Source organism: Pelmatolapia mariae, linkage group LG2 (genome assembly GCF_036321145.2).
Source record: "Pelmatolapia mariae isolate MD_Pm_ZW linkage group LG2, Pm_UMD_F_2, whole genome shotgun sequence".
Taxonomy (NCBI): domain Eukaryota; kingdom Metazoa; phylum Chordata; class Actinopteri; order Cichliformes; family Cichlidae; genus Pelmatolapia; species Pelmatolapia mariae.
The window spans coordinates 8,097,694-8,123,385 of NC_086228.1; the positions used below are offsets into that span (position 1 = coordinate 8,097,694).

At 39.8% G+C, this 25,692-nt stretch overlaps 4 protein-coding genes across 5 annotated transcripts; 2 read left to right on the forward strand and 2 right to left on the reverse strand.

Moving 5' to 3' along the window:
- Window positions 1–93: 93 nt before the first annotated feature.
- si:dkey-201i24.3 (uncharacterized) lies at window positions 94–3,519 on the forward strand. Its single transcript, XM_063484776.1, has 7 exons — window positions 94–149; window positions 255–381; window positions 463–587; window positions 1,271–1,390; window positions 1,560–1,727; window positions 3,126–3,276; window positions 3,363–3,519. Exons 2-7 carry the CDS (start codon window positions 330–332, stop codon window positions 3,437–3,439), a joined length of 693 nt encoding a protein of 230 aa, XP_063340846.1. The 5' UTR covers window positions 94–149; window positions 255–329; the 3' UTR covers window positions 3,440–3,519.
- A 27-nt stretch (window positions 3,520–3,546) lies between these two features.
- On the reverse strand, window positions 3,547–4,891 carry slc35a4 (solute carrier family 35 member A4). The gene has a single exon (XM_063484766.1). The coding sequence runs from the start codon at window positions 4,876–4,878 to the stop codon at window positions 3,901–3,903; it is 978 nt and encodes a 325-aa protein (XP_063340836.1). The 5' UTR covers window positions 4,879–4,891; the 3' UTR covers window positions 3,547–3,900.
- Window positions 4,892–5,393: 502 nt separating this feature from the next.
- Window positions 5,394–7,199, reverse strand: LOC134635397 (SLC35A4 upstream open reading frame protein). The gene is made up of 3 exons (XM_063484783.1): window positions 6,960–7,199; window positions 6,513–6,611; window positions 5,394–5,598 (listed from the first exon to the last, which is right to left on the reverse strand). Exons 1-3 carry the CDS (start codon window positions 6,972–6,974, stop codon window positions 5,401–5,403), a joined length of 312 nt encoding a protein of 103 aa, XP_063340853.1. The 5' UTR covers window positions 6,975–7,199; the 3' UTR covers window positions 5,394–5,400.
- A 311-nt stretch (window positions 7,200–7,510) lies between these two features.
- hmgxb3 (HMG box domain containing 3) lies at window positions 7,511–23,472 on the forward strand. Of its 2 annotated transcripts, XM_063492506.1 has the most exons (22): window positions 7,511–7,678; window positions 8,363–8,406; window positions 8,496–8,647; window positions 8,769–8,943; window positions 10,423–10,923; window positions 11,042–11,149; window positions 11,260–11,394; window positions 11,481–11,725; window positions 12,496–12,605; window positions 12,693–12,773; window positions 12,977–13,059; window positions 13,164–13,271; window positions 15,065–15,205; window positions 15,528–15,835; window positions 16,523–16,650; window positions 18,109–18,240; window positions 18,355–18,539; window positions 18,666–18,888; window positions 20,957–21,090; window positions 21,291–21,410; window positions 21,605–21,814; window positions 21,941–23,472. In XM_063492506.1, exons 3-22 carry the CDS (start codon window positions 8,508–8,510, stop codon window positions 22,532–22,534), a joined length of 3,861 nt encoding a protein of 1,286 aa, XP_063348576.1. In that variant the 5' UTR covers window positions 7,511–7,678; window positions 8,363–8,406; window positions 8,496–8,507; the 3' UTR covers window positions 22,535–23,472. The 2 variants fall into 2 exon arrangements, with proteins under 2 accessions (XP_063348576.1, XP_063348571.1); XM_063492501.1 differs by lacking the exon at window positions 8,363–8,406.
- The last annotated feature ends 2,220 nt before the right edge of the window (window positions 23,473–25,692 follow it).

The following is a 25,692-nucleotide window of genomic DNA, read 5'->3' on the forward strand; positions in this document are numbered from 1 at the left end:
CAGGTAATTCATAAAATCATCCTCATGGAAAATAATGCTTCCCAAATAATGAGTTTGAGTCTGTGCTGTGATCACCACAACAGATGGTGAAAAATCAATCATGGGAGAAGAGACGGGAAGAATCAGAAAAGATAAAAGTCAAAATAAAGGTTTATATCCGAATTATTACATTTATTCACAAGTGTAGCAAAAACTAGAACACAAAGTGTCTTCAACACAATAAAATGAGCTCCATGTTTTATATTACTTGGCAGACTTGCAAGACCTCAAATAGCAATCTGCTGTTTTCTGGAGATCATCACCCCAACAGCAGGCAGGGTACAGACACAATGAAATGTCTACAGGACCAGCTGAGGCAGGAAATGGAAGAACATATTACAGGTAAAATGCTCAGATTCAAAAGTCACGGTTCCATATGGCTAACCACAGCCGGCATATTCTGTTTGTTTCTCATATTCCCAGAAGGTAAAGGGAATGCAGAAAAGGTCCAGGAGAGGGTAGCGAGAATCCAGCAGCTGAAGGAGGCTCTCAGGGAGGAGACACTCAAGAGTGGAGCTGCTACTGGGAATTCCCCTGCCTGTCAACAAGTAAAGCACATCATCTGGCATTACAAACTCTAATTTATTACAGATTATTTAGAAAATACTCATACCCCTTCACTACTTGAATACCCTATGATGTAGATGGGGAATATAGTCCCACATATGCTGCAGTGAAGCAAATGCATAGCACGATTCTGCCACTGAAATGCTTTGCCTTGGGGATGAGATGAGCAGTGTTACTCTTTTTTTTTTGAAACATCTGAACTTAGTCCTTTCAATCAGCTCCAAGCAAGTAGGTGTTTGTCTTTTATGCACGACCAGCTTCCATCTAGCCTCTCTATAGGCCTGATGTTGGAGTAATGCTGACCTTCAACTCACTTCAGTTGAAACACCAACTCATCAAAGTTTTAAGCTTCCACTTCAATTTGGCTCCTGGTAACAGTTGAAATGTTGGAAGATGTTCAACACTCTTGCCCTGATCGATGCAAGTCTACAGTGAATTTCTTGGACTTCTAGGTTTTAACCTGATGTCCAGATTCGGTTTTCCGACAACACGTTAAAATGTGCAAGAACAAAAGGGGTTTGGGCATTTCCCAAAACCATGCATGTGGTTGGATAATGCAGTAACAAGGCTGAATCAATAATCTTTTCAACATCTAAAAATTATTTATGTGCACAAGAGTGGGCAGCCCACACAACGGCATTTATTTTGCCAATTTAATGATTAGTCTCAGTTGGAATACAACAAAGCAGAGGAACGGAGGAGGCAACTTAAGGAGGATCATGGGAGATTAATTCAGCAGGAGGTGGAGAAGATGGAGAGAGACTTGGCACAGGAAAACCTACCGGTGAGATAATGAGATACACTAACACTATTCTGTTTGTGATCCATCTTAGCTGAGGTTGCTGAGTCAGTTTGAATTAATGCAAGGCTGGATTTATGGCAGGCAGTGGAATTCACTGTATAATTATGTTATTTTCTTGCATAATTTTATGGTTTGTGCATTCCTGTGTTAGAAAGAAGGTCCTCAGAGGGACTTGCTGGTACTGACCAGAGAGAGACAGGTCCTAGTACTGCAGATAGAGGCCCTGCGTGCCGAGGCCCAGCAAGCTGAAAAAGACCTACAGGATCAATATGACAGACACCGAGCAGAGCTGCACTGTCTCAGGGAGGAGAGCCTGCAGGTGGGAGAAATAACCATGATTCAAATAACAGGACTTATTCACATTTTATTAGTTTGTTACTTTCAGCAAACTCATGTCTGCCTGAACTGCCTCTGAAATTAAAAACACCAAAGTTACATTTCTATCTTCATAAGAACAATCATAATTTGTGACTCAGTCTTGGAAATCAATACCATGTGTAAATTTTTAGCTGTCATCAATTCGTCTGGATTTCCAGATTATTTAAGAGAGGCCGTAGCTATGCACATAAATATTTAATAAAAAGCATAACAAAGAGATTACGGAATATTGTTCTTCTCAATAACTACAATTGCATAAAACACAAGCTGACATTTAACTCTTTGATTTAAAAATGTGCAACAAGTTTTATAGTAGCTGAGCTGTCAAATACAAGATTTCCCTTGAGCTCAAAAGACAGTATCTATATCCTAGCGCCTGTTACAGCTAACTTTTGATGAAAGGTGGGGGATACACTCAGGACAGGCTGCCAGGTCACCACAGGGCATGACAACAAATAGTGATGACAAGTTATTGTAAACATGCGTATGAACTTGCCTGTAAATGTTTTATGGATAGTTAATCAAATTAACAGGAATTAAATTTTCTGTATAACTTTATTAAAAATTAGTATCCTTGTATGGTTGATTACTATATTCCTGTATCCGTTAGGATTTATGTACAGTAAACATCACATATTTATATTTGGAAGCACTGCCATAGACCGTAATGCTCTGATGATGGATAATGCAGCGCTGACACATCCCCCCCGAGTGATGATATTTGCTGATTCAGCTGTATGAGGGAGGAGTCACGTATATAAAGTTCATATTTTGCATCTTTTCCTGCTCTTAGTACTTCAGACTTACATTAAAATTATTAAGCATTTCGTCTAGGTCTTTCTCAAAAGATGAACACACTGTGGTACAAATACCTTTGTGAGCATTATTTGAATCGTGTTGTACTGCAGAAAGAGGTGTGTTGCTATAAACATGGCAAGAAAAAGGCAATTAAGAATGCAAGAGAGACAGACCATCATGACATTTAAAAGTGTAGGTTTTAAATTTCCTACAGAGAAATTGCAAAGAAAGTCAAAGTGTCAGTGAGTCTCCTTCCCCATCAAAAGGCATCCAGAAACTGGGGGAAACTGACAGGAAGAGGTCTGCAGACCCAAAGCCACACATACTCAGAAGATGAGTTTTTGAAGTTAACAGCTTGTAAGGCAGCTTACTAGACCACAGCTTGATATTGATCATAGTAAGCAAATACCAGTTTTGACTTTAAAGAGAAGGCTATGCTGTATATAAAATGACTTTGTTAGCTGCTTCATAAAAACACTTGTATAAAGCTTTACTAAATGATATCCCTTCTGCATCGCCCCCCTTGCTGTTATCTCCCTAGGTGTTCAGAGTGTTTCGTCAGGTAAGCGAAGAGCAGAGAAAGATTTCAGAGGGCAGATACAGAAGTGTGCTGCTGGAAGCGGTGCAGGATGCCATCTACTTGTCTGCACAGAACCAGCAGCTGCAGGCAGAGAATAAGCAACTCCGTAAATGTCAGTTTGAAATTATGTAACCTTTACTAGATGTGTGGTTGTATAACTAAATGCTTAAAAAAAATGTTGTTTTTTTTTTTAAACAGCAGCAGGAGAACTGAAGGATATGCTAGCTGCACAAGGTGATCCCGTGGCTGATCTCCCGTCAACACTGAATGTGTGACTTGAATGTCTTTACGCAGCAGTGTGCGGACTGTAAATCACGAGAAATAAATGTCAAATAAAAAACTATTTTTTGACAGTTTATTGGTTATTAAAACACTGCATAACACTTTATCTCTGATGTTGTTCTTGGCAGAGAAGGTGATAAAAAAATGGAAAAAAAAAAAAAAATAGCAGCAGTCATCGGAAATAATTCACTCCATATAACATTTGTTTACTGTGTGATCTGAATTTACTGCAGTGTAACACAATCGTAAAGTCAAATTAGGCAACATGACTTAACAGGTATGAGTAATATGGTCACAAACACGTGTTGGAATCCAAATAAAAAAGATGAGTTTCAAGTTTCAGATGGAAGATAAGGCATTAAAAAAAACCCTAAAGAACAAAAGTTTAGGTAGCCTCCACTGAGAGCTTTTGTGGGATCAAACTGTGCTGGTGGTTCTTTTATTAAAGACTGAACTATCTGTAGTAAAGGTAAGCTGCCAATCCAATCATAGCAACGGGTACTGGGAATAAAGCAGTCAGCTGCAAACCTAAGGTGGACCAAGACAACAGAGCATTAACCAGCATGGAACAGGAAATGACAAACAGTCTGGTGATCCCACTGCCATGCTTGAGAACCACAGACATCAGGAGTCCATTTGCTGCTTGTCCTGCTATGATGACCCAAACCACCCACGAGTAGCCTTCCAGAAAGCCTTTGTCACTTGCCGCAGAGGAGAAAGATGACAGTCCATTGATTACCACACCAAATATATAGAGGTAGAGGTTCTGTAGGCTTAGGGGAAGCTGCTGGCTCTTCAGTATCCCCTCTGTGTAAACTGCTGCCAGCCCTGAAACACAGCAGTACACCAGCACAAGGAAAAGCCCCCAGGCTGTGATATGAAGCCTTTCAACTTCCTCAGCTTCACCCTTGTCAGGTTCCTCCAAATCCAGGTTACTGTAACTGTGGAACACGCCTGCAAACATGAGGAGCCCCAGGCCTAACCACTGAGCAGGCCGGAACCTCTTGCCCAAACAGAGGGAGTAAAGCAGGGCAGTAGAGGCAATTTTAAGATTTGAGAGTACCTGGAATGAACTTGGGTCCATGTAGGCCTGCATCAGAACAACCAGGTTGTTGTTGAGGGCGTAAAGTATAGCAGGGACTGCATAGGGGGCCACGAAGGCAAGGCGTGGAAAAGCACACAAGTTTGATGTACCACCAGTTAGAACAAGAGTCATCAGAGAGATGAGCAGTTTAGCTAACTCGATCATTACAACACATGAGGAAGGGTTAAAAGGGACTTTACCGTCTACCTTAGTGAGAGTGATGAGTGGTGCATGAGAACCATAGATGAGAACCATAAGCCCCAGGAGAAACCCCCACCTAATTCTTTTCACAAACTGCCTCTTAATCCTTGCTGGGGGACTGGGCCCCACATTATCAATCACAATCATAATCGATGACACACAATAAATACTTATTTTCCAACAATCTGAACCTCAAGCTTTGCTAAAGTGCATCAACCCCCCCACTTAAGGTTACTTTGAAATGACAAGCAACGAATTACAGCCATTTAAATGGTAATTGCACAATAGATAGATATTTCTCTATGTAGCTACATGTTTTAGCTGAACAATAAAGATGTAGGAAATATTTTCAATTTTTTTTATATGACTACTTCAAAATCTGACAGATGTAAACAGCTGGAACAAAACTAAGACAGGTCATGTAATCTAAAGGCTCAAGGTCAGGGTTAACATTGGACAGATGCAAGTGGAACAGTAGCATGTAACTTCCCTCACAACAAAAATGCAAGAAAAAAAAAGAAGAAGCAAGAATTCAGTCCCCAGTAAAATTTGAGTTAAATGTTTACATCCATAATCCAGTCTACGCAAAAGTCCTGATCTATCACGAGCCGGGAGCTCCAAGAGTAGTACTTCTGTAAAGTCACTGGAAAGACAAACAGTCATCCCAGATTACTTCGGTCCTTTTTTCAAGTTGTTCATGTAGTCCTTAAAGGTCCTTTCAATGTTGGGCACTTGATAATTCTGCGCTGCATACATGCCAGTGACTGTTCCCAGCAGTACTCCCAGGAAGGCAGATGAACGTAGTCTGGCCACCACATAACCGGCCAAAAAGCCTTTCAAAAATGGCGATCCCAACACTGAACCACCCTACAAGGCAAAACAATATACACAAATGAAGATATTTCATTAAGGGTAAATATATTCTGCATAGACCACAATCACAATTTAGCTTCCGTTAGTCTGAATGAGTGACCAGTGTTCACTTTTATTCATTAGTCGTAATACAACTGCTAACGGAAATGCTTTACATTTACAATCATATATACTCTCCAGTCACTTTATTAGGTATACCCATTCAACTGCTCATGAACACAAATATCCAGGCGGCCAATCACAAGGCAGCAACTCAGTGCATTTAGCCATATAGACATCGTGAAGACAAGATGCTGAAGTTCAACAGAGCATCAGGGTAAGGAAGAAAGGTGATTTTAATTTACTTTGAATGTGGCATGATTGTTGGTGCCAGGTGAGCTTGTCTTGGAGATTAAGTATCGGAAATTCAGAAGCGGGACCACGCCTCTATACACGCTCCTTCCGGTTCTCACCTATTTAGGTTCCCCCAGTCCTACAAGCTGTTCATTCTCGTTTACGTGCCCCACCCTCCCTCACCTATTTAATTCTTTAACTTCTTTACTTCTATTTAGTACATTGGGATCTGCGAGGCCCGGGAGCCGCCGCCACCCTTCTGAGCATTTGTTACTACAAAGATATGCAGAAGAGCATGAATGTGCAGTCTGATTGGCTTCCAGCAGAACATGTGCATTATACATTTGATCAACAAATCTGATGCTTACATGTCAAGATGGGGAAAAAAATCTATCAGTAATGTTTCCAGCAGCTTGTTGTGCCATAAAGAATGGAGACAGAAAGGATCCAACTCGGTAATAGCATCATATACCTAATAAAGTGGCCACCGACTGTATATTCCTACAGTAAGATTAGACAAGGAGAACGTGCTTCAAGGTACTGACCACTTATCTGGGACACCTGTAATAACTTACCTGGGGAATTCCTGCAGATACTTCGTGCTCTACTCGCCTCTGGATCTCCTCCAGCTGATTTTTGAGCTGTGTTAGATCTCTTAACTGTTTCAGAGGATCCTGTAATAAAAGCAGTTAATCAAATTCCCATTAGAAATGATATGATAGTTCAAAATTAATCTACCCGAGGACAGGTGACAGCCTAAACTTGTCTACAGCGGTTTTACGAAGAGCACATCTGGTTCTTTCACCAAACTCCACATTTCTGTCGAAGTTATCTCAGCTACAAGCGGTAATACTAAAGCCGAACAATTTCATGTAAAAGTGATCCCTACCCTGTTAAAATAAACGCTAAAATAAAAGCTGTTAACAGAAAAATATATTTTATTGTCCTAGCAGTCGCTAACATACGATGAAGCGCACAACATAAACATAAAACATATTAAGCCTGACCACACTCTCACTAACCTTGTCATCCGCCATTTTTGCTCGGTGCGTTAATCGGCATTCGGCTCATAAGTCTGTGCTGCAGCTGCTTGTCCGCTCGATTGTCGCTCGATTGGTATAGGCTGAAAATCAATGCTTTGTAATACGTTAGTATTTGGTGCTGTTCGCATGCGTATGAGAAAGTACGGTTAGAAAAATTTTGGTTTCCCTTCCATATCGCTGTTGTACAAAGTTATGAAAATCATTGTCAGGATGCACGTCATTTAAACTTTTAAAATGCATTTCTTTGGCTTTGGGATCTATGGGGAATATTTAATATTTAAATGCGTCCCATTTATGTATCCCACTCAAAGCCTATAACCCTCTACCCTGTTATTCTACTGTAGCCCCTCTAGAGGCATTTAACCGGAAAACAATTGCGCTTGCTTGTGTCCACAAGCACTACTCCGTAGGACGCACACTGAACTTTCACGTGGCAAAAACGTCTTACGTGATTGGTTTAATGTATACATTCTGGCATGTGATTGGTTAATGACAATGGCAACAAACCGCCATCTTTTTTCATGAGACAACTAGCAACGAGGCTACTTTACACCTTTACTAGCGTCGTCAAATTCTTGATCTAATGTAAAGAACAGGCAACACGTAGCATTGCTTAGCATAATAACACAATGCATGGACATTTTCGGCGACTTCTAAACGTTTTTCAGAGTAGTTTGTAGTACCTTGGGCCGTCGTAGGTAAGACTTCAATAAGAAGGCATTTCATTGGATAACTGACTGACCGTGCGGGCAGTATTAACACACGCCATTAAACCTACCTTTAAAACAAGGAAGGAGCGGTGGTTTTTACATGTTTGTTTGGTTTAGTATCTCTCTCCCTGAGCAATGTGGATGACAGTGCATGGCATTTTTGCAGCGATATATTCAAATAATAACCTTTAGTCACACTCCAGTACTTTTATTAGTATTATTTTTCATTAGTTATAGCCTTTATGAGCACCTCTGCTTGCCTCTTATCACCCGAGGAAAGGAGGTGAAATAAACTTTATGTCAAAAGCACTGCAGTTACTATGTAAAATCACCCTTGTCATAGTGTTCAAACATTGTGCCCGCTATTGATTTGTGTCTTAGTTGTATGTTATTGTGTTATTAGGCATGAAATAGCTAAGATGTGCAAACATGGAATTTCATAAAAACAAATTTGCAAGTTGTTTCCATTTTGAGCTTTAGAATTTACTGCATGTGAACGAGATATTGTATTCACTCTCTAATGTGTGTTTTTGTCTGTTCTTATCGTTTGTGTTTTTATTTACAACCATATTTACTGCTCTCTTGGCAAGTTAACTACCAAATAAGAGATCTTTATTCTCCCTGAGACCTTTACTTGGTTAAATAAAGCCTAAAGGCATTCTATCCATTTAGATTCTCTTTTTGGTGCTTCCCTTTTTGAAGTGAAGTGGAGATGGGTACGCTTTGACACAACACCCCTGCAATAAATTCCATCTTCTTGACAGTTCAAACATGGATCCCCTGCTGTGTGTCATTTTTGTCCTAGATCTTTGGAAACATGGACAAAGTGGAGCTTTTTGAGGTTGTTAAAGTGACAGAAGAGGTGGAGAGTGCCTACAGCCAAATGGAGGTGACATCCTTTAAAAAGAGGAAGAGCAAACCTCAAGATGACAGTGTGGAGAAACCTAAGAAGCCTAGGTAACATGAATAAAATGGTTTTCAACCCTTCTTTCATCACTGGCTGAGCTTCAAAGGCATTAAAAATGTCTTAAAAATGTCATGTTCTAATTGTAGACTTGGAATGTGTTGTCTGCCTTAGGTCTGCCTATCTGCTATACTACTTTGATGTTCACCAGATTATGCAACTCGGAGTCTCTAATATGCCACAGTCTGAGATCAACAAGCGTATCAGTGAGAGCTGGAAACGACTCAGTGTAGCTGAGAAAAGCTACTACCTGGAAAAAGCCAAGTTGGAGAAGGAGGGCATAGATACAGTAAGCTGCAGTCTTAACTTTTTTTTTTAAATGTAAACAAACCAGCGTATCGGATTAGCTGAGAAGGCCATATTATTTAAATCCATTAATCTGTAGATTAAACCTTCTTAAACACTTATGCTAGAATTCAAAATTGGCACACTTTCACCTGAAAATATCAGTCTGTTACAAATAAATTAGAAAAACACTGTTATTCATGTTCAGAGACCTGTTCCAGGTTTAACCCTGAACTTTTGAGTTGAACCTCCTGAGTTTTTTGCACTTTTACAGAAAGTTGATCAGACTTAGTTCAATAAATGAAAAAAAAATACATTTAAGACCTTCCTCAACAGTGTTTGACTATATTTCAAAGTGTGTATATATTCTTACATAGTGAACAATAGTGTCAGAACATTGAAAACTGTCTGCAGCCTTCATAAACGCAGGTATATAACCTTACTTTTGTTATATGTGAATATGCAGTCATCCTTAGAAGTATACAAGTCATTTCCAAGGTGATGACTTACTATGATCTTATAATATGATTTTATAAATATAATAGGAGGGCCCCATCACTGCAGCCAATCACATCATGAAAAACAGTCACTGTTTATAACTTCTAAACAGTTAGTGACGTTAAAATTTTCAGTGAAGTTCTGAGAATAAATCTAGCATGTCCACAGATATGCTAGATCTCTTTCTCTTACAAGGATAACAGCTTGTTAAAGCCAGTCCTCAACTAATATTTATTAGTTGGCTGAAGTGCCACAAGAGGCAGCACCATCAATTAATATTTGCCTGGGACTTTGATGTTCCAGGTAAATATGAACTGAATACCTAAACTTTAGCAAATAAATGCATTCCAATATCTTCTTTGAAATATCAACTATGAATTAACAAATGAAACCATGTAACCGTGTTTAGCTGGACGTCAAGAGTCAGAATTTGTTACTATGGTAACTGATTCGGATTTTAAATTACTCCTGTTTTCTGAACAAAACATACAGATTTTCCCTCATCTCTGAGTTAAAAAGTTCAGATTGAACTAAATGTGCTTTCTCGAGGTCTCAGAATATCATCATAAACACTTTTGTGCTTAAAAGTGAAGAAAATGTACCACTTCCTGTGGTTTCTCACTTGGAGTCAATGCACAAAGATACTTGTCTGTGACAAACAGACTTTATTTCTTTATTAACAAAGTGTTTTTTTGTGATGAAAAATCAGAAAAGTCACAATCTACAGGTTTCTATTCACTTTCAGACTCAATTTTAGTACCTGTAACTTCACAGTAAAAAGTATTTTTATCATAATAAATACTGTACTAGTAGACCCTCTAGTAGTAAATTAATCATTATTCCACAAAGTCAACCCGTCTTTTTAAAAACATTGCCACTGGTAGACAGCTGATTAAAAATCCCTTCCTCCAGTGAGATTCATTTATTTCCTTTATCATGAATTCTTTTGTCCATAAAAAATGTCTTGATTGTGCTTTTTCCTCAGTCATCTCTTAGTCCCTCCAAAGATCTGCCAGGCTTCCGCAAAATCCTTCCCAGAACCAGTTACTTTGTATTGTCCAAAGGCTGCTCCTCAAGTCTCCAGCCGGGAAGCTCTCAATCAGAGCTCAGCATTGAGTCTACGGAGAATCCACCTGAAAATGGCTTGCCCTCAGTCTCCCTTATTCAGGAAGCCCGGTTGACACCTCTAGGGTTGGCTGGTGAGGTTGAACTCTCTGAACACCCCATTGTTGTTGATGAAATAACAGGGGAAACAGCGGTAGTGTCTCCTGCCCTCCAAGGAATTCCACCCGCCTCTTCCTCCTCCTCTGTCTCACCCAAAGCGACTGCTTCTGGAGACTCCAGTGTCTCACAGGGCTCTGGTGCGGCAAATCGGGTCATACTGAAAGGAAATGAAGCAAAAGCTGGCAGTAGTAGTTACAGTGCAGCGATGGTGCAGCAAACACAGGGGGAAACCACACAGGTGGTGGCCATCATACCCACCCAGGTACGACCTAAATATCCTCCATCTTCTGCCAGGTTGTAGACTGATATTCATTAACTTATATAATCACCTAATTTTAATAACAGCACATGTATTTTGCTTACTTCTTGCCTTACCCTAGAACCTACTGGAGCCCAAGTCTTTGGCAACTGTGAGCTCTGTGGGCCCGGTGGTGATGGTCCCTGTTGGAGCAAGCATAGAGCAAAGTGCCAAACCTTCATATAAAATGGTAAACATGCATATTAGTCAAATAAAGAAAAATCTTGTATCTGGAAGAGTATACATTTAATTTTTAGGACTTGAAAGACCTGAAGTTACATATCTTCCTCTTCTCGTCAGTCTGTGAAGACATACACTCGGAGAGGTCGAGGGAGGTGTCTGAATCCTGGCTGTTCATTTATCTACGTTACCCGCCACAAGCCACCAACATGCCCCGAGTGTGGGAGCCACTTGGGTGGTAAATGGATACCCGCTGTAAGTGTTAATGAAACCTAAGAAAAAATATTCACTATTTACTTGTGGTTCTAATCAGTTAGTTTTGGCTGCCATTTTCTTAATAGGCAAAAAAGTCACACGAGAAGCAAGCTGCTTCAAGGCAGTTGAAACAAAAAGCTCAAAAAAAAGCTAATAAAAGCTGTCAAACCACACAACCAACAACTCAGAAGGCAGGTGCTGCTGTCAGCAAAATAAATACTACTGCAGGCAACAAAGAAGGCCAAGTTCTGAGGCGCACCAGAAAGCAGCGTGTTCGTTCAGCTGGAGTGCCACAAGAGGGCAGCAGCACCAAACAACCGGCTCAAACAAGGTGCGTGTCATTTCTGCAGATTATTACTGTCTGAGAGTTCACAAGGCCATTAAATCAGATATTAAGTGTGTTCGTTCTTTTAAAGAAGCAAGTTGATTACATGGTTTAAGTGGCGGTTATTTACAGATGGAAGCTTTTATGCTTTAGCTGCAGAAGGCATGCAGTATGAAAAGTACAATGCAAAAGACTTGAGATTGCTTCTTGTAGTCTGTCATTTATATTTACATTTTTCTTCAATACTTTCTTTTAATGTTCAAAGTCATTTTGAGCATTAATTCTCAGGGCTTTCTGAAGGACTATCAACATTTTTCGTTAACTCATTTTAATCTTGTACTTGATTTTTTTTTAAATATTTGTTAAGCCATGTAACAATAATATCAGAATAACTGAAGCATACAAAGGCACTAAAATCAATGGCATGTACCTGTATTTGTAGATTTGTATCTGTATGCCCGTATTTGTCATTTTCCTACCAAATGTCAAGAAATTTGAGGTGGCTCAATGCTTTTTCACAGCACTGTATGTGCATTAGTGGATTTGTTTATTTTTAAAAATGCACACTTATCTTGTTTTTCCTCTTTTCACTTACTGTACCTCCCTTAATAACAAGAACTGCCAAATATGTGTGGAAAAAAAGGCCATTTTGAAAATGTGGATGAAGTTGAATTATTCTCACTTCCTCTTTGTGCTGTTAAAACAGCTGCCTGCTGCCCTCTGTGTTTTGACACTAGGCTGTATCTGACTTGACATACTTACTCTTTTATTTCTAGACAAGTGAAAGACAATCCTAAAAGTGCCTTAATCCAAGGCCAGGAAAAGAGCAGTACCACTGTGCAGAAGAGGCCTGTGAGGCCCATCCTTCCTGCCTGCTACAACACAGGTGAAATGAAACAGACCCAGCAGTAATGTTTTGGTGCCTGTGTTTAATCGGGCTCTCACAGCGTCAACATATGTGTTTGTGTTTTAGGTCGTGCTGTGTTTCAGATCATAACTGTTCCACCTGACAAAGAGAAATTTCAGTATTCACACAACAATAATTCACCGAATGGTAATGTTCATTTGACTGTATTTCTAATTATTCTTCATTCTGTGCAATTTCCACATTTGTGGCTTCTGTCTGGTTTTATTACATGTTTGCTCTGTACTTATTCTTGACACATGCAGACCAATTTTATCATGAAGTGTCTAGATGTGACTGTATATTATCTGAGGTTTTAGCTCTCAGTTGATGTGGTTCTTTTTTAACCACAGTGCCACCAGAGAGTTTCTCAGGTCTCAAACCCAGCACTTTAAAGCAGCTCGGGCAGGCCGTCCCAACTACCACAGCTAACCAGGTTAACACATACATATGGTTACACACACACAGAAAAACCTCACACAGAACTGCAAAACAGCAGATTTAATCCTTCTTTCTAACTGTCTGCATGCATTTCCATAGGATTTTCCGGGCGCCGCGGACAGAAGCCAGCCCACATCTTCTCTGACTGACAGGAGAGTGAATATCCTGTCAGTTGTGCCTTTCAAACAGCAAACAGTTTCCAGTTTTGTGAGTATCTTCCTTGCAGTTTATTCTGCTGTAATTGTGTACAAACTAGAGATGGCACGATACCACTTTTTAATGTCTGATACCGATTCCGATATCATAAATTTGGATATCTGCCGATACTGATATGAATCCGATATAGCGTATTTTGTAATCAATAAAACTGTTTTTTTATAAATATTTTGCTGCATTTTGTATAAGTTCATACTCAAGTTTTAAAAAACAAGAGACTGAAGCTATTCTGTTATACCTGTATGCAAAAAATACACTCCACCCAAAACATTTTATAGTTCAGCAACACTGATCAATCTAATAAACTTAAACCTACACCATCCTCCCTATTCTGGTATTTTAAAGAGTACTTACCTACCTAACTAATAGGGTTGCCAACTCCCAGCAAAAATATTAGGGAACCACCCCCCCCCCCCAATCGATGTACTCAACTTTAATTTAATGCAAGTGTAAAACAAATGCACAGAAATTAGTTATTTTTCTACAATAATTAAATAGATTCAACATCTTTCTTCAACAGAATTGCAGACTGCACAGATGGTACCTTCCCAAAGGAAAAAGTACTATAGCTTACTAGGGTGTATATTAGACTTATTAGTTACTATATACAATAATGGATTTCTATACATTTAATCAGATGACCACTTTTGTTGTAAGATTCAGATAATTATTTATTCAAAATTTTTAAATGACATAACAAAGAAAAATATTTCTTTGTGCCCCCCTTTCCCTGTTAATGCCCAACCCGGCCCCCGACAAAACTTTGCTAGACCCGCCCCTGCACAGTTACCAGGCGTCAGCTATGTAGAAAAGGATCCTGGTGTTATTTGTCTCTCAGAAACTGTTCATAACTTCCCTTCAACTCATTCATGTCACCTAAAAGGTAAACCTGTTTCTCCATCACCTGTTCAGCTCTGATGATTTAGTAAGAACATCTCCTCGTTTCATATTCATGTTTCCCTCTCACCACATATCCAAACGGATATCATGACCAGCAGCTTTTACAGCCGTGGCTCCAGCAAACCTCAGCTGATACTAGAAAGTAATATTAAATACATTCTAACAACAGCTTATCACGCTTAAACGTGCTGCTGTTGTTTATCCGCTGGTCTCTTCTTTCTAGCGCAAAGTGGGCGATAAACAAGAAAGACGGGACTTGTGGCGGAAAAGCCGATCAGCTGATCATTGATCAGTTTCATGTTTGAAGTAATAACAGGAGAGGAAGGGGGAGTGAATGAGAGGATTAGATGCAACTGCGCAGCAAAGACAGAATAATCCAGCTTTGTGTCTATTTTTTAATTCTAGCTGAAGTATGGGACAAATCGCTTCCTTTTCACCTCAATATGGAACTCCGATGGCCAGTCCAGCTGTGGCTCAATATATCAGTTGTTAAGCTTAACGTGGAAATACTATGCAAACAAATACTATGCTTTACTATGCTCGGATAGTTTTCGCCGAGATGAAATGCCGCGGTTAGGAAGCATGTAGCGAGGCTCCAAATGCTCCAACAGACCGCCGACAGGTCTCACAGACAACAGCCGCTCTATCACGTGACACATACTGCTCCGATGCGCCGAGCTGGGTTACGCCAAGTAGTGCGTTTTGTGATGTGATTTTGTGATACTTTGGATCGGATTACATTTTTTATTTCTCTCCGATATCCGATCCAGTAATTTTGGTCAGTATTGGTATCGGTCCATCTCTAGTACAAACCTGTACTTTTGTCCCTCTATGTTGCTTGTTTGTTGATATTTGGTTAATTTATTATTTCTTTATTCTTTAAGGATTTGGGACTGTCCACAGCACGAGGCAGGGGTCGGTGTAAGAACCCATCTTGCGACTATATTTATAAGAACAGGCACAAACCTGCAGTGTGCCCGAAATGTGGCTGCGAGCTGACCCAGAAGAATGCCAAGGCAACAAAGGTACACAAAACCTTCCTTCCTCCAATTTTTCTCCAAAGTGCAGGTGCTGTAAGATCAGTTTCCAGCTGTTTCTTTGATCTTTTGCTGATTATTTTATGAAGCGTAGCAGTAGCTGGCATCCCTGAGAATGCTTTGATTCTATTTTCTGTTACAGCTATAACACTTTCATTTACTTGTCTTCACTATAATCATTGCAGAAACCTTTAGCAACTTCTGAACACAAATGTATTAAATGCTTTACTTTTACTTTAAAACCAACATTTTTGTATTTTTCAATACGGATCCATTTGTCTCCATTGATTTCTTAATTTCCCTTTTTCAGTCTGAGACTCTGCTGTATCCATACAATCCCCTTAGTCCTGCCCAAAAAGACATCCAGCGTCAAAATACGGTGCAGCTGCTGCGCAGCTCTTTGCAGATTCCTGAGAATGAGGCTGAGCTTCAGGAAACATTAACCCTCATCCAGGAGCTCAACACTTTCCAGGTTGTCTTTGTTCAAGTGGCTGACCAGGAGCAGGAAAACAGCGCCGAGGCAGAGACCATGCTTCAGTCTAGGTGGCCTCAGTACTACGAGTCAGCAGCTACTCACTGTGGCCTGTGTAACTACCCTCTCTTCAAAGGTGATCAGAGGTAAGAAGATGCATGACAAGATTAGTTTTAATATCTTTAGTATTCTCCCACCTTGATTATTGCAGTTCACTTTTCACGTGTGTCTCTCAGTCCTCCATATCTAACCCCCAGTTACAGCAGAACACAGCAGCAAGGCTGCTTACAAAAACTAGTCAGCAGTCACATATTACACCTATTCTCTGATTCCTTCACTGGCTTTCAGTGAATTTCAGAATCCACTTTAAAATTCTGGCCTCTGCTTAAATAGCAGAGCTTCTGAAACCTCATCACTGCAGCCGGCCTCTCTGATCCTCGAACCAGGGTCTCCTAACTGTCCCTCACTCTGGTTTTAAAAATAGAGGTGATTGTCCTTTTGAGGTTGTTGCACCTAAACTGTGGATTAGCCTTCCACACTCATCAGGTCATCTTCACTGTTACTGGTTTTAACTGCTGAAAAGTCATTTTTATAGGTTAGCTTTCCCTTAATATTTCCCCCTTTGGCTTTGACCATAATTTGCAACTATTTGCTTGTATGTTGGAATGAGTGTCTGACCGTATATGGCTGATTTTGTTTCTGTGTGGTTATCATCACTCTGTGGCTTTTATTCAAACTATTAAGCACTTTGTAACTCTGTGTTTTGAAAAATGCTAAAAAAGGTATTATTGTCTTATCTGGTATCTTACATTATCTGTATCTGTACATTTTAGCACTGTTGCAGGACAGGAGAACTGCTGGCTGCTCACTGAAACTCTAATGCAGACAGTCTCTCTGCAGCTCAAGGTTTGTCTCAATGTTCAGTGTCTGGCCCTGCACAGCTTCACTGACCTTCATCCAGGTAAGCAGAGCCAATTGAAGGTATATTGCACATATAATTATGGGATTTGTTTGAATTAAATAAAGATTCCTCACTAGACTGGCTACCTTTTGTCTGCAGAAGGTCTTAGTAGGCACAAGCTGACACATATATAGTAATGATCAGAAATTTACATTCAGTTACCATAGGCATGAATGCCATGGTAATTTTAATTATTTATTTGAACTGTTCTTTTTCAAAGAAGTATAGGGTCTGAATTTATTCTGGATTTTCTCTAATCCACACAGGGTCAAAAACATACACAGACTCATCTAAATCTTTCAATAAGTGGTGCTGAGGTCCTACTGTGTTTTTTTAACGTGATGAGGCCAAAGCCTGTTAAATTCTCGCTGGTGATCCCAAACAACATCAAAACTGGTTTTGAAAGGATAAAACAAGCTGACATTAGACTTCTGGAATGGTCTTCCTAAAGCCCCAGCCTGAACCTTTTTAAAAATTTATGAACTAGCCTTATGCTTAAAATGCATAAAACCTTTGACTCTGTGTGGATTAAAGAAAATTAAAAATAAATTCAATCCTATGCACCAGTTCTTGTTTTCTAAAGTTGTTAAAGATGTATGCTGAACAATCATTACACCCTGAAAAACAGCTAAAAATATTCAACAAAACCCCAAACTACCATGACATTTATGCTGTATGTAAACTTCTGACAACATCTGTACATTTATAGGCTCATGCTCCCAATTTGACTTATCCAGTTTTTAGTACACTGTGCTTCTGTGATCCACTGAACAGAAAATAAGTTGGCAAAGTGTTCAGTTGTGATGGAAATTCCAGTGTTACCAAAACAGCAATGTTATTATGAGTAACGGTGGCTCTGTGAGACCAAAACAGTAAAACTAAGAAGGGTGCTGTGTTTCTGTTTGCTTAAAATGTTAGAAAAGACAGCAGTCCACTACTTTTAGCCTTGCTACTCATCAGTCGCTCCTTTTTCAAAAAAGAAATTGGTGCTTGTTCAAATGTTAACTCCATCGGTACCTGCCCTGGAATAGCTCTTCTCCAAAAAGTGCCCTTAAAGGTCAGCTTCTGCAGTAAAATGTTGCATTTACCAGTTGCAGTAATTATTTCACTGATTGGTTAAAAGCCTTTTATATAGCATATAAGACTCCAGTGAATGCAAATCTATCAGTATTTTCAAAAACTGTTGTCATCGTCTTTCAGCTCCATACTAACCTTTAATAATATATAAGGACGGGTTAACGTTTCAACCTGCCTCAATATGGTCAAAGTATCAGATGGGGTACATGTTGATGACTTCTGGCTGACCATGGAGAAACAATATTTTCCTTGTGTATTCATGCCAACAGCACTGAGTGGATATAATCAGCTCTTACTGAGAAAGCTTTTTTATAAGGTGTGGTTTAGCCTGTAGCCATATTCTCTGGAGTCGAGTTGATGAATCTTTCTTTATTCTAACAGGTCTGTTCAACATTGGGAACAGACTGCTGGTGAGCATTGACCTCTTTCTGAAGATCAGGGCCAGCATCAAACTAGGCCAGTCACCCTCTCAGGCAGCCAAGACTATAGTAGACCACATTCCCAGTCATCCTGGTAAAATCCTGTATTACACTCAGCATTTATTGCTTCTGCTACTTTGTAACGGTCTACATTTTTTTAAAAAAATGGCTTTGACAGTCTGTTTTCTCCTTTTGTTTTGGCCCCCAGTCCATTCTCTTAATCCAGATGAATCATCTCAAATTCAAGAGCTTCTCCTGAGTGGCTACTGGGCCTTTGAGTGTCTTACCGTACGAGATTACAACGATATGATCTGTGGCATTTGCGGCGTTGCTCCAAAGATAGAAATTGCACAGAGACACACAAACAATGTCCTGGAGCTCAAGAATGTAGAAGTGAGAGTTTGGTGATAACAACTGTAATTAATGCCACATAATTTTCATTTTAACAATGGCTGCTTTGTTTGGATATGTGTTTGACTGTGTGCTCTTTTGTTGTGTCCTCTTGTGACCTTTCTGCAGTTTACCTGGCCTGAGTTTTCAGTGTCAGATGAGGTACATGTGGATGACTTCTGGCTGACCATGGAGAGTGAGGCTATTGAGCAAGCAGCTTTCCCCACAGACATCCCTATCACACGGGTAGATGCTTCCATAATTGCTCCCTTCATTCCCCCTTTGATGAGGAGCCCCACTGTTATCAACACAGAGAAGGACAAGGTCTTGCCACACCCTGAGCAGTCCTCGGGTATGTTCTTCCTGTAAATTACTGCTGATTTTAATCTCCACATGCATAAATCATTTTTATTAAGAGGTTTCCGATGTTCCAGTGATTAGATTCTAGTGCTATAAGTACTATAATCAAGCAAATATAATGGAGATTTTTAAGGCTATAAGAACATAAATGCATAATAGTGTTTAAAAAAACAAACAGTTTTGTAGTAAACACATGTCACATGACCATTCATGTGCACTGTGTGTGCGTGAGATGCTGTAAACAGGAAACGGAGGATTAAAAACATACTAAAAGTGAGATTAGGGATTTCTTTACTTGGACTGCCAATAACATGGAAATGTTACAGAACCACAGGAGTGGCGGGAGAACATAGATTAGGGGATTGTTGCACCAATATGGTGATTTAGTAACAGGTATTAGAGCGGTATCCACTGCTAGAAGAAGTCATTGCAATGAAAAAGCAAAACTATGAAATCTCACAGGTAGCCTAGCCATAATATTTGAGCTTAATATACCCTCACTGGCCGCTTTATTAGATATTGTTCTGGTTCAACTGGTCATTATGACAGCAACTCGATGCATTTAAGCATGTAGACGTGGCCAAGACAACCAGCTGAAGATCAAACACATCATTAGAATTATGATTTAAGTGACTGTGACTGGGGCATTGTTGCCACGTGGGGTGGTATTTTGCAAACTGTTAATGTACTGGGATTTTCCCAAACAACAGCATCTCACAGAGATGGTTTACAGAGAATAATTTGAAGAAGAGGGAAAATCCATCATCATTATCATCATCATCATCTTGCCGCACAGCAAGAAGGTCCTGTTCAATTCCACCATCAGGCCGGGGTCTTTCTGTGTGAAGTTTGCAGGTTCTCCTGTGTTTGCGTGGGTTCCCTCCGGGTACTCCGGCTTCCTCCCACAGTCCAAAGACATGCAGTTAGTGGGGATAGGTTAATTGGTTAATCCAAATTGCCCATAGGTGTGAATGCGGGAGTGAATGTGAGCGCGAATGATTGTCTGTCTCTGTGTGTTAGCCCTGCGACAGACTGGCGACCTGTCCAGGGTGTACCCCGCCTCTCGCCCTATGACAGCTGGGATAGGCTCCAGCGCCCCCCGCGACCCTGGAAAGGATAAGCAGAAGGGAATGGATGGATGGATGGAAAAATCCAGCATGTGGTGGTTGTCTGGGTGATAATTCCTTGTTAATGCCAGAGGACAGAGGAGAATGGTTTCACTGCTTTGAACTAATAGGAAGGCAACAGTAACTTAAAAAGCCACTAATTTAAAACCAAGGTATGCAGAAGAGCATCTCTGAATGCACAGCATGCTGAACCTTGAAGCAGATGGGCCACTTTAGTAGAAGAGCACATGGTTGTCACGCCTGTTAGTTAACAACAGGAAACCGAGGCTACAATTGGACCACAGAAGACTGGTCTGAGGAGTCTGGATTTTTGCTGCCACATTTAGATTTTAGGGTGAGAATCTGGCATAAACAACATGGAAGCATGGATCCATCCAGTGTACCCATCTTCTGATGTATAGCACACCATGTCACAAAGCTCAAATCATCTTAAACATCTTTATTGAACATGACAGTGAGTTCACTGCACTCAAATGGCCTCCGCAGTCAAAAAATCTCAGCGCGGTAGAGCACCTCTGGGATGTGGTGGAACCGGAGAGTCACATCATTCATGTGCAGCAACTGTGTGATCCTGTCATGTCAGTATGGACTAAAATCCCTGAGGAATGTTTCCAGCACTTTGTTGAATCTGTCACCGTTTGGACAGTAAAGTCCAACCCAGTACTAGGAAAATGTATCTAATAAAGTGACTAGTGGCTGTATATGACTGAGAAGAAATCAAGGTTGTCTGCATCATCATTTCGGAAAGTCTCAGTTTTGTCTCGCCAGACTTGAATACAGACCTACAGATTTCAAATGAAAACTGAAGGCAGCTTTTGCAAAAGTTGGAGTAGTGTGGATCTGAAATATATGTTAACTTGCTTTAAGATGAAAACGCATTGGAGGGGGAATGTAGCCATTTTTTAAGACAGCATTGTTCATCATGTGCTTCAGGAGATCCATCGGTTTTGGTGCGCCTCATTCACGACAGTCAGCTGAGACTCGACAAGATTGAAGATCACACTGAGGACGAGTTGAGAAAAGTCCTGGACTGCTGTGGGGCAAACATCGCCCCAGGTTCCACCAAGGTACGTGTGTGTGTGTGTGTGTCACTTTTTTCCTACTATATAACTGGAACTGGAACTAAATTTACTACTTATGAAGCAAAATCTTCAAAAATCTGTTTTTTGATCATTAATTTGGTTTCTTAATTTGTTCATTTTCTCATATTTGTGTGAGAGTTTGTATTAATAAAACCCTGCTTTCTGTCTCCATTTGAATGAATTAGAATGAGCTGCTGGCCTCTCTGATCTCCTTGTACGCAGTCGTTCATAGCGGCCTCTCCACTGCCCCACAACCCCCTGCACACCTCACTGCTGGCAAGCTGTCCAAAGTCTGCCCCCACAAGGTAAAAACAGCAGCCAGATGTTATCCAGATGTGTCAAAACAAATGCATTAAATGGATCAACTTGTATCACATCCATCCATCTGCAAGTGTCATTTGGCGCGAACACACCAAAGTATTTTAAAGAAGTAACAAACAAAAGTGATTTTACACACTTTAAAAAGTATAAATGTTTTCTCTGTGATGCCTGTGCCCAGGTCATGTGCGCTTCTAAGTACTTGGTGAAAGGAGAGACGGCTCGTGACCACGTTGACCTGCTGCTGTCATCTCGCTACTGGCCTCCAGTCTATGTTTGTGACTGTGCTCGTCAGGTGGCCCTTTGCACTGACCTGCAGTACCCACAGCTAGCGAAACAGATATGGGGCAGAAATCAAGGCTGCTTCTCTGACCCTTTTGAAAAACCAGTGGTGTGTGATTCCAGTGTTTAGTGTGATCGAAATAAGCTGTTATTATAGTAGTTTGCATTCAAAAGTTAAGAGGTAAACATTCAGTGTGGTGCCTTTCTCAGACAAACTCTCCTTTGTCTTCTTTAGCTCGTGTCTTGTCCGGAGCTCCAGGACCAGCTGTACAGTGCTGACCTGTCCTCAGGAGCAGAGAACCAGCAGGTCCACCCCATCACCAAGTCTTCTTCCTGCTGGCTGGTTCATCCTCCACGGGAAACCCAGAAGCCTGCTGCTCCAGAACATCATTCTATGGTCGTCTGCAAAGACCTCGAGCCCTATGTTAGCCTGGTAGCTGAGATAGAGATGGAGAAGGGCGAGGAAGATGACAAGAGTGCTCCGGATAAAGAACAGTCAGATACATTGAAGAGTGACTCCACAGAAACTTCTTCTAGCGTTCCTTCTGTGAGCCGTGCGCTGAAACAACCTATTGTTTTCAACAACACAGCTTATTATTACCTGTACAACCGTCTGGTGGATTTTCTCACTAGCAGAGACATCGTGAGCCAGCAGATCAGTCAAGTTGTAAAGGCCTGCCAGCCTGGAGAGGTCGTGATCAGGGATTCTCTGTACCGACTGGGAGTGGCGCAGATAAAAACAGATGGAGAGGAAGATGAAGGAAGTGGGGTGGAGGGACAGGCACAGGAGGAAGGAATGGAGACGTTTGAGGTTGTTCTGGATGAATAAGCTAATTGGGCTTAGAAAGCGAGATACATGAGCAAGCAGGCAGGGAGGTGGACTGAATGTATAATGGCTGCAAAAATTTAGAAACATGCAAGTGCTACTAGTGATTGTAGTGATTGTAGGGTTAACCCTGACAATAGTAGTATTTTTAAGATAGTGATCTTGTATCAAGTTGTTGAAACAGTTTTAGAGATGGTTAAGTGTGAGAACAAGTAGATCAGATTGATGGTAATGAAATGTCAAAGCTGTCCTTCTCGGTTGACTAAAGGAATGTAACCTATGTATATATATATTTTTTAGCAACAGGAAATAAAGATTGAAAAAAGAACAGAACATATATGTAATGTATGTAAGTAACCTTGAGTCCTGCTCATAAATCAGTGCTTTCCTCTGACTGAAAGAATGTAAGCAGGATTTTATTCACTCAGCTACGACTTCAAACATGAAAGTAAATATTTAGCTTTGAATTATATAGTATATTTATAACCCTTTGGCGTTCCTGCTTTACATTTTTACACTCTTACCTCTCAACTGCCACCCGCTGCCTTTTGGACTGATGTTTATTTTGGGAAGCGATTATAAAATGTTGATTATAATATATGATAATGTGGTGATAGACCCTTGTTGGTAGTTTTTGCTTTAATTTGTGCCACACTGAATGAGTTGGGTTGACTCAAGTGAAGCAGCCAGTCTTTAAAGAAACAGCTGCATAAAAGATATGTAATATATCTGTCTATGTGAAGTATTTGTTTTTTTTCATTTTTTCTGGTGTTGATAAAGATAACGTAGACTTTGCCTGGCAGTTAAAATGAACAGAACCTCTGTGGAAGTATTGGGGCTGCAGAGTTGTTAGTAGGGACACCTGTTGATCAAGTGGCACCGAAGCAGCCGTGTATAGTGGTAATATGCAAAAGTAGTCTGTAAATTAAACTGCTTCTGTCACAAATAAATATAAAGAAATTGATGTCTTTGCAGCTTTATTTAAATGTGTAAATAACATGTGTATAAACTGATAAACTTATAGAAACTGATAGACTTGACAACAGGAAATCTAAAACTTTGTAACGGTTTAATGTCTGCTACTGTAAATCTGTTGTCTGTGAAGATTCCTTACTCAGTTCTACATCAAAGCCACCCACGAGCAACACTGACATTCAGAATTACAAGCAGTTATCACATGAAAGAGGCTGCAAACATCAGGATAGTTTTTGAAGTCCCACAAAGGTAAAAGAAGTGAAACATCTCCAGGATATAGTTTCTGACATCGTTCGTTACTCGAGGAAATTAAGAGAGGTTTGCAAGTAAGCAAATTACTAATTGAGTTATTAATTCAGTCAATATTGGGTGTACTTTGGGGATTGATTAATTAATTAATATATAATTAGAATAGATGCGATGGGGAAAAAAGCAAGTTTCTGTTGTTTTTTTGCAACATAGTGGATTTTTAATCAAATAATAAGTATACAATTAGACGGTAAGCATTCAGCTTTAATTGAAGGGGATAAAAGTTGTGAATTTACTTGAAAGTCATTTGTAGTGAATAACTACCTTAAGACTAGAACCCATGGACATCAACAAATTCTGTCTTCTCCCTTGAAATGATTTGCCTTCAGGTTTGCCTTTAGTAACTGAATAGATGCTCCGTACTAACCCAAACGTTACAGCTAACAGCTGGATTTTGCCATTTCAGTGCAGCTAGCCAAACAACCACTAGCCAATTAATGCTGAAGAGACAGACAGTAAAAGTGGACGGTATATCCTTGGTTTCTTAACATAAAACTCCTTGTTGCAGTCAGGGGCAGGTAAGAGTGATCACCTTAAAGTGAGCTTTCAACTCTGTCACTAGTTACTAACATAAACTATTTAAAATCTATTAGCTGCAACAACCAACCAACCCAGTGACATAATGTTTTATACAAGCATAAGGAGGCGCTACACATGCTCTCAAATCTTAAACTTTAACCACTTAAGCATTTTTTCAATCCAGTGTCACAGACAGTGTTAAAACTATTTCAGTTTTTGAGAGCAGCGCTCCACAATGTAAATTAGCCTTTTTATGTGCAGTGTTTCATGTCCTCTTTAACATTAGGAAAAGAAGTGCAAGTTTAACCACACACATCTTTTTCTGCATGATAAAGAAATGCTGCTGAAGCAAATGAAAGAACTCCATCAGCATGACTCTTTGGAGTTAAATTGTAAGAAATAAATGTATAAAATTACAGAAAAAAGTTGTGCTAGCTTATTTTCAAGAATGCCCACTAACTATAAAATTGAAAGATTTTGTTAATTCACAGAAAATGCCCATTTTGTATTATTATTATGGATTAATTAAAAAAACAAACATTTTGGTAGAATTTTGGGGAAAAAATGAACTTTTTTGTGATTTCCTTTTTTATCTATTACAAAATTACTTTAAAGTAATATGAGGAAGTTTGAAGAAGCCATGAGGAAGTTTTTTTTTATGAATATCCAAAGCTGTAATAGATATTACATATACATAAATGTAGTTAGAAGTCCAAAATTAATGCCTTCCCTCACATTTTCCAAAGTTATCCAGTGGGCTAGATTGGAGCCTTTGCCCGGCCGATTCTGGCCCCAGGAACTTATGTTTGACACCCCTGGTATAGCCTGACATTCATTGTCTTTTAAAAAAAATGTACATTCATTTAATTTAATTTTTATTTATTTTTTTAGCAGCAAGGTGCTGATGATCAGATGCACCTGATTCACCTCATTAGCATTAGTGTGAGCACTTCTATTAAAGTATTGGCTTGGTTGACACATTCATGTGTTAACGCAATGCCATTTAAGGACATCAGGCTTTAGACTGATGTCCTTAATGGAGCAGTTGTTGCTATTCATCAGAGAATGATTATAATTGTAATCTGGGACCAATTTGAAGCTCATCATTCTACAGTGAGAAAGATTATGAAAAAAAAAAGCTTTAAAACAGTTGGCAGTATTCCCAAGAGTCAGTTCACCCCAAGGTCAGAGAAACTGCAAGAATAAAAAGCGTGACATGTCAAACTCTACAGGCACAGTTAACACATTAGATGTTAAAGTTCACGACAGTGCAATTAAAAAAAGAACGAACAAATATATCTCAACCTTGAACTTTTTAAAGTATACTGTATGTTTGTGTAAAACCTCTATTTCCACTC

What these genes read in the sequence shown, in the direction of transcription:
- si:dkey-201i24.3 (XM_063484776.1), top strand. Translation starts at nt 330, where the DNA reads ATGAAATGTCTACAGGACCAGCTGAGGCAGGAAATGGAAGAACATATT. An exon ending in AATGGAAGAACATATTACAG is followed by an intron (nt 382 to 462) that starts GTAAAATGCTCA and finishes TCATATTCCCAG; the next exon opens with AAGGTAAAGGGAATGCAGAA. An exon ending in TCAGGGAGGAGAGCCTGCAG is followed by an intron (nt 1,728 to 3,125) that starts GTGGGAGAAATA and finishes TTATCTCCCTAG; the next exon opens with GTGTTCAGAGTGTTTCGTCA.
- slc35a4 (XM_063484766.1), bottom strand. Translation starts at nt 4,878, where the DNA reads ATGATTGTGATTGATAATGTGGGGCCCAGTCCCCCAGCAAGGATTAAG.
- LOC134635397 (XM_063484783.1), bottom strand. An exon ending in TATCTGCAGGAATTCCCCAG is followed by an intron (nt 5,599 to 6,512) that starts GTAAGTTATTAC and finishes TTTGCCTTGTAG; the next exon opens with GGTGGTTCAGTGTTGGGATC.
- hmgxb3 (XM_063492506.1), top strand. Translation starts at nt 8,508, where the DNA reads ATGGACAAAGTGGAGCTTTTTGAGGTTGTTAAAGTGACAGAAGAGGTG. An exon ending in AGAATGCCAAGGCAACAAAG is followed by an intron (nt 15,206 to 15,527) that starts GTACACAAAACC and finishes TCCCTTTTTCAG; the next exon opens with TCTGAGACTCTGCTGTATCC. An exon ending in CTCTTCAAAGGTGATCAGAG is followed by an intron (nt 15,836 to 16,522) that starts GTAAGAAGATGC and finishes TGTACATTTTAG; the next exon opens with CACTGTTGCAGGACAGGAGA.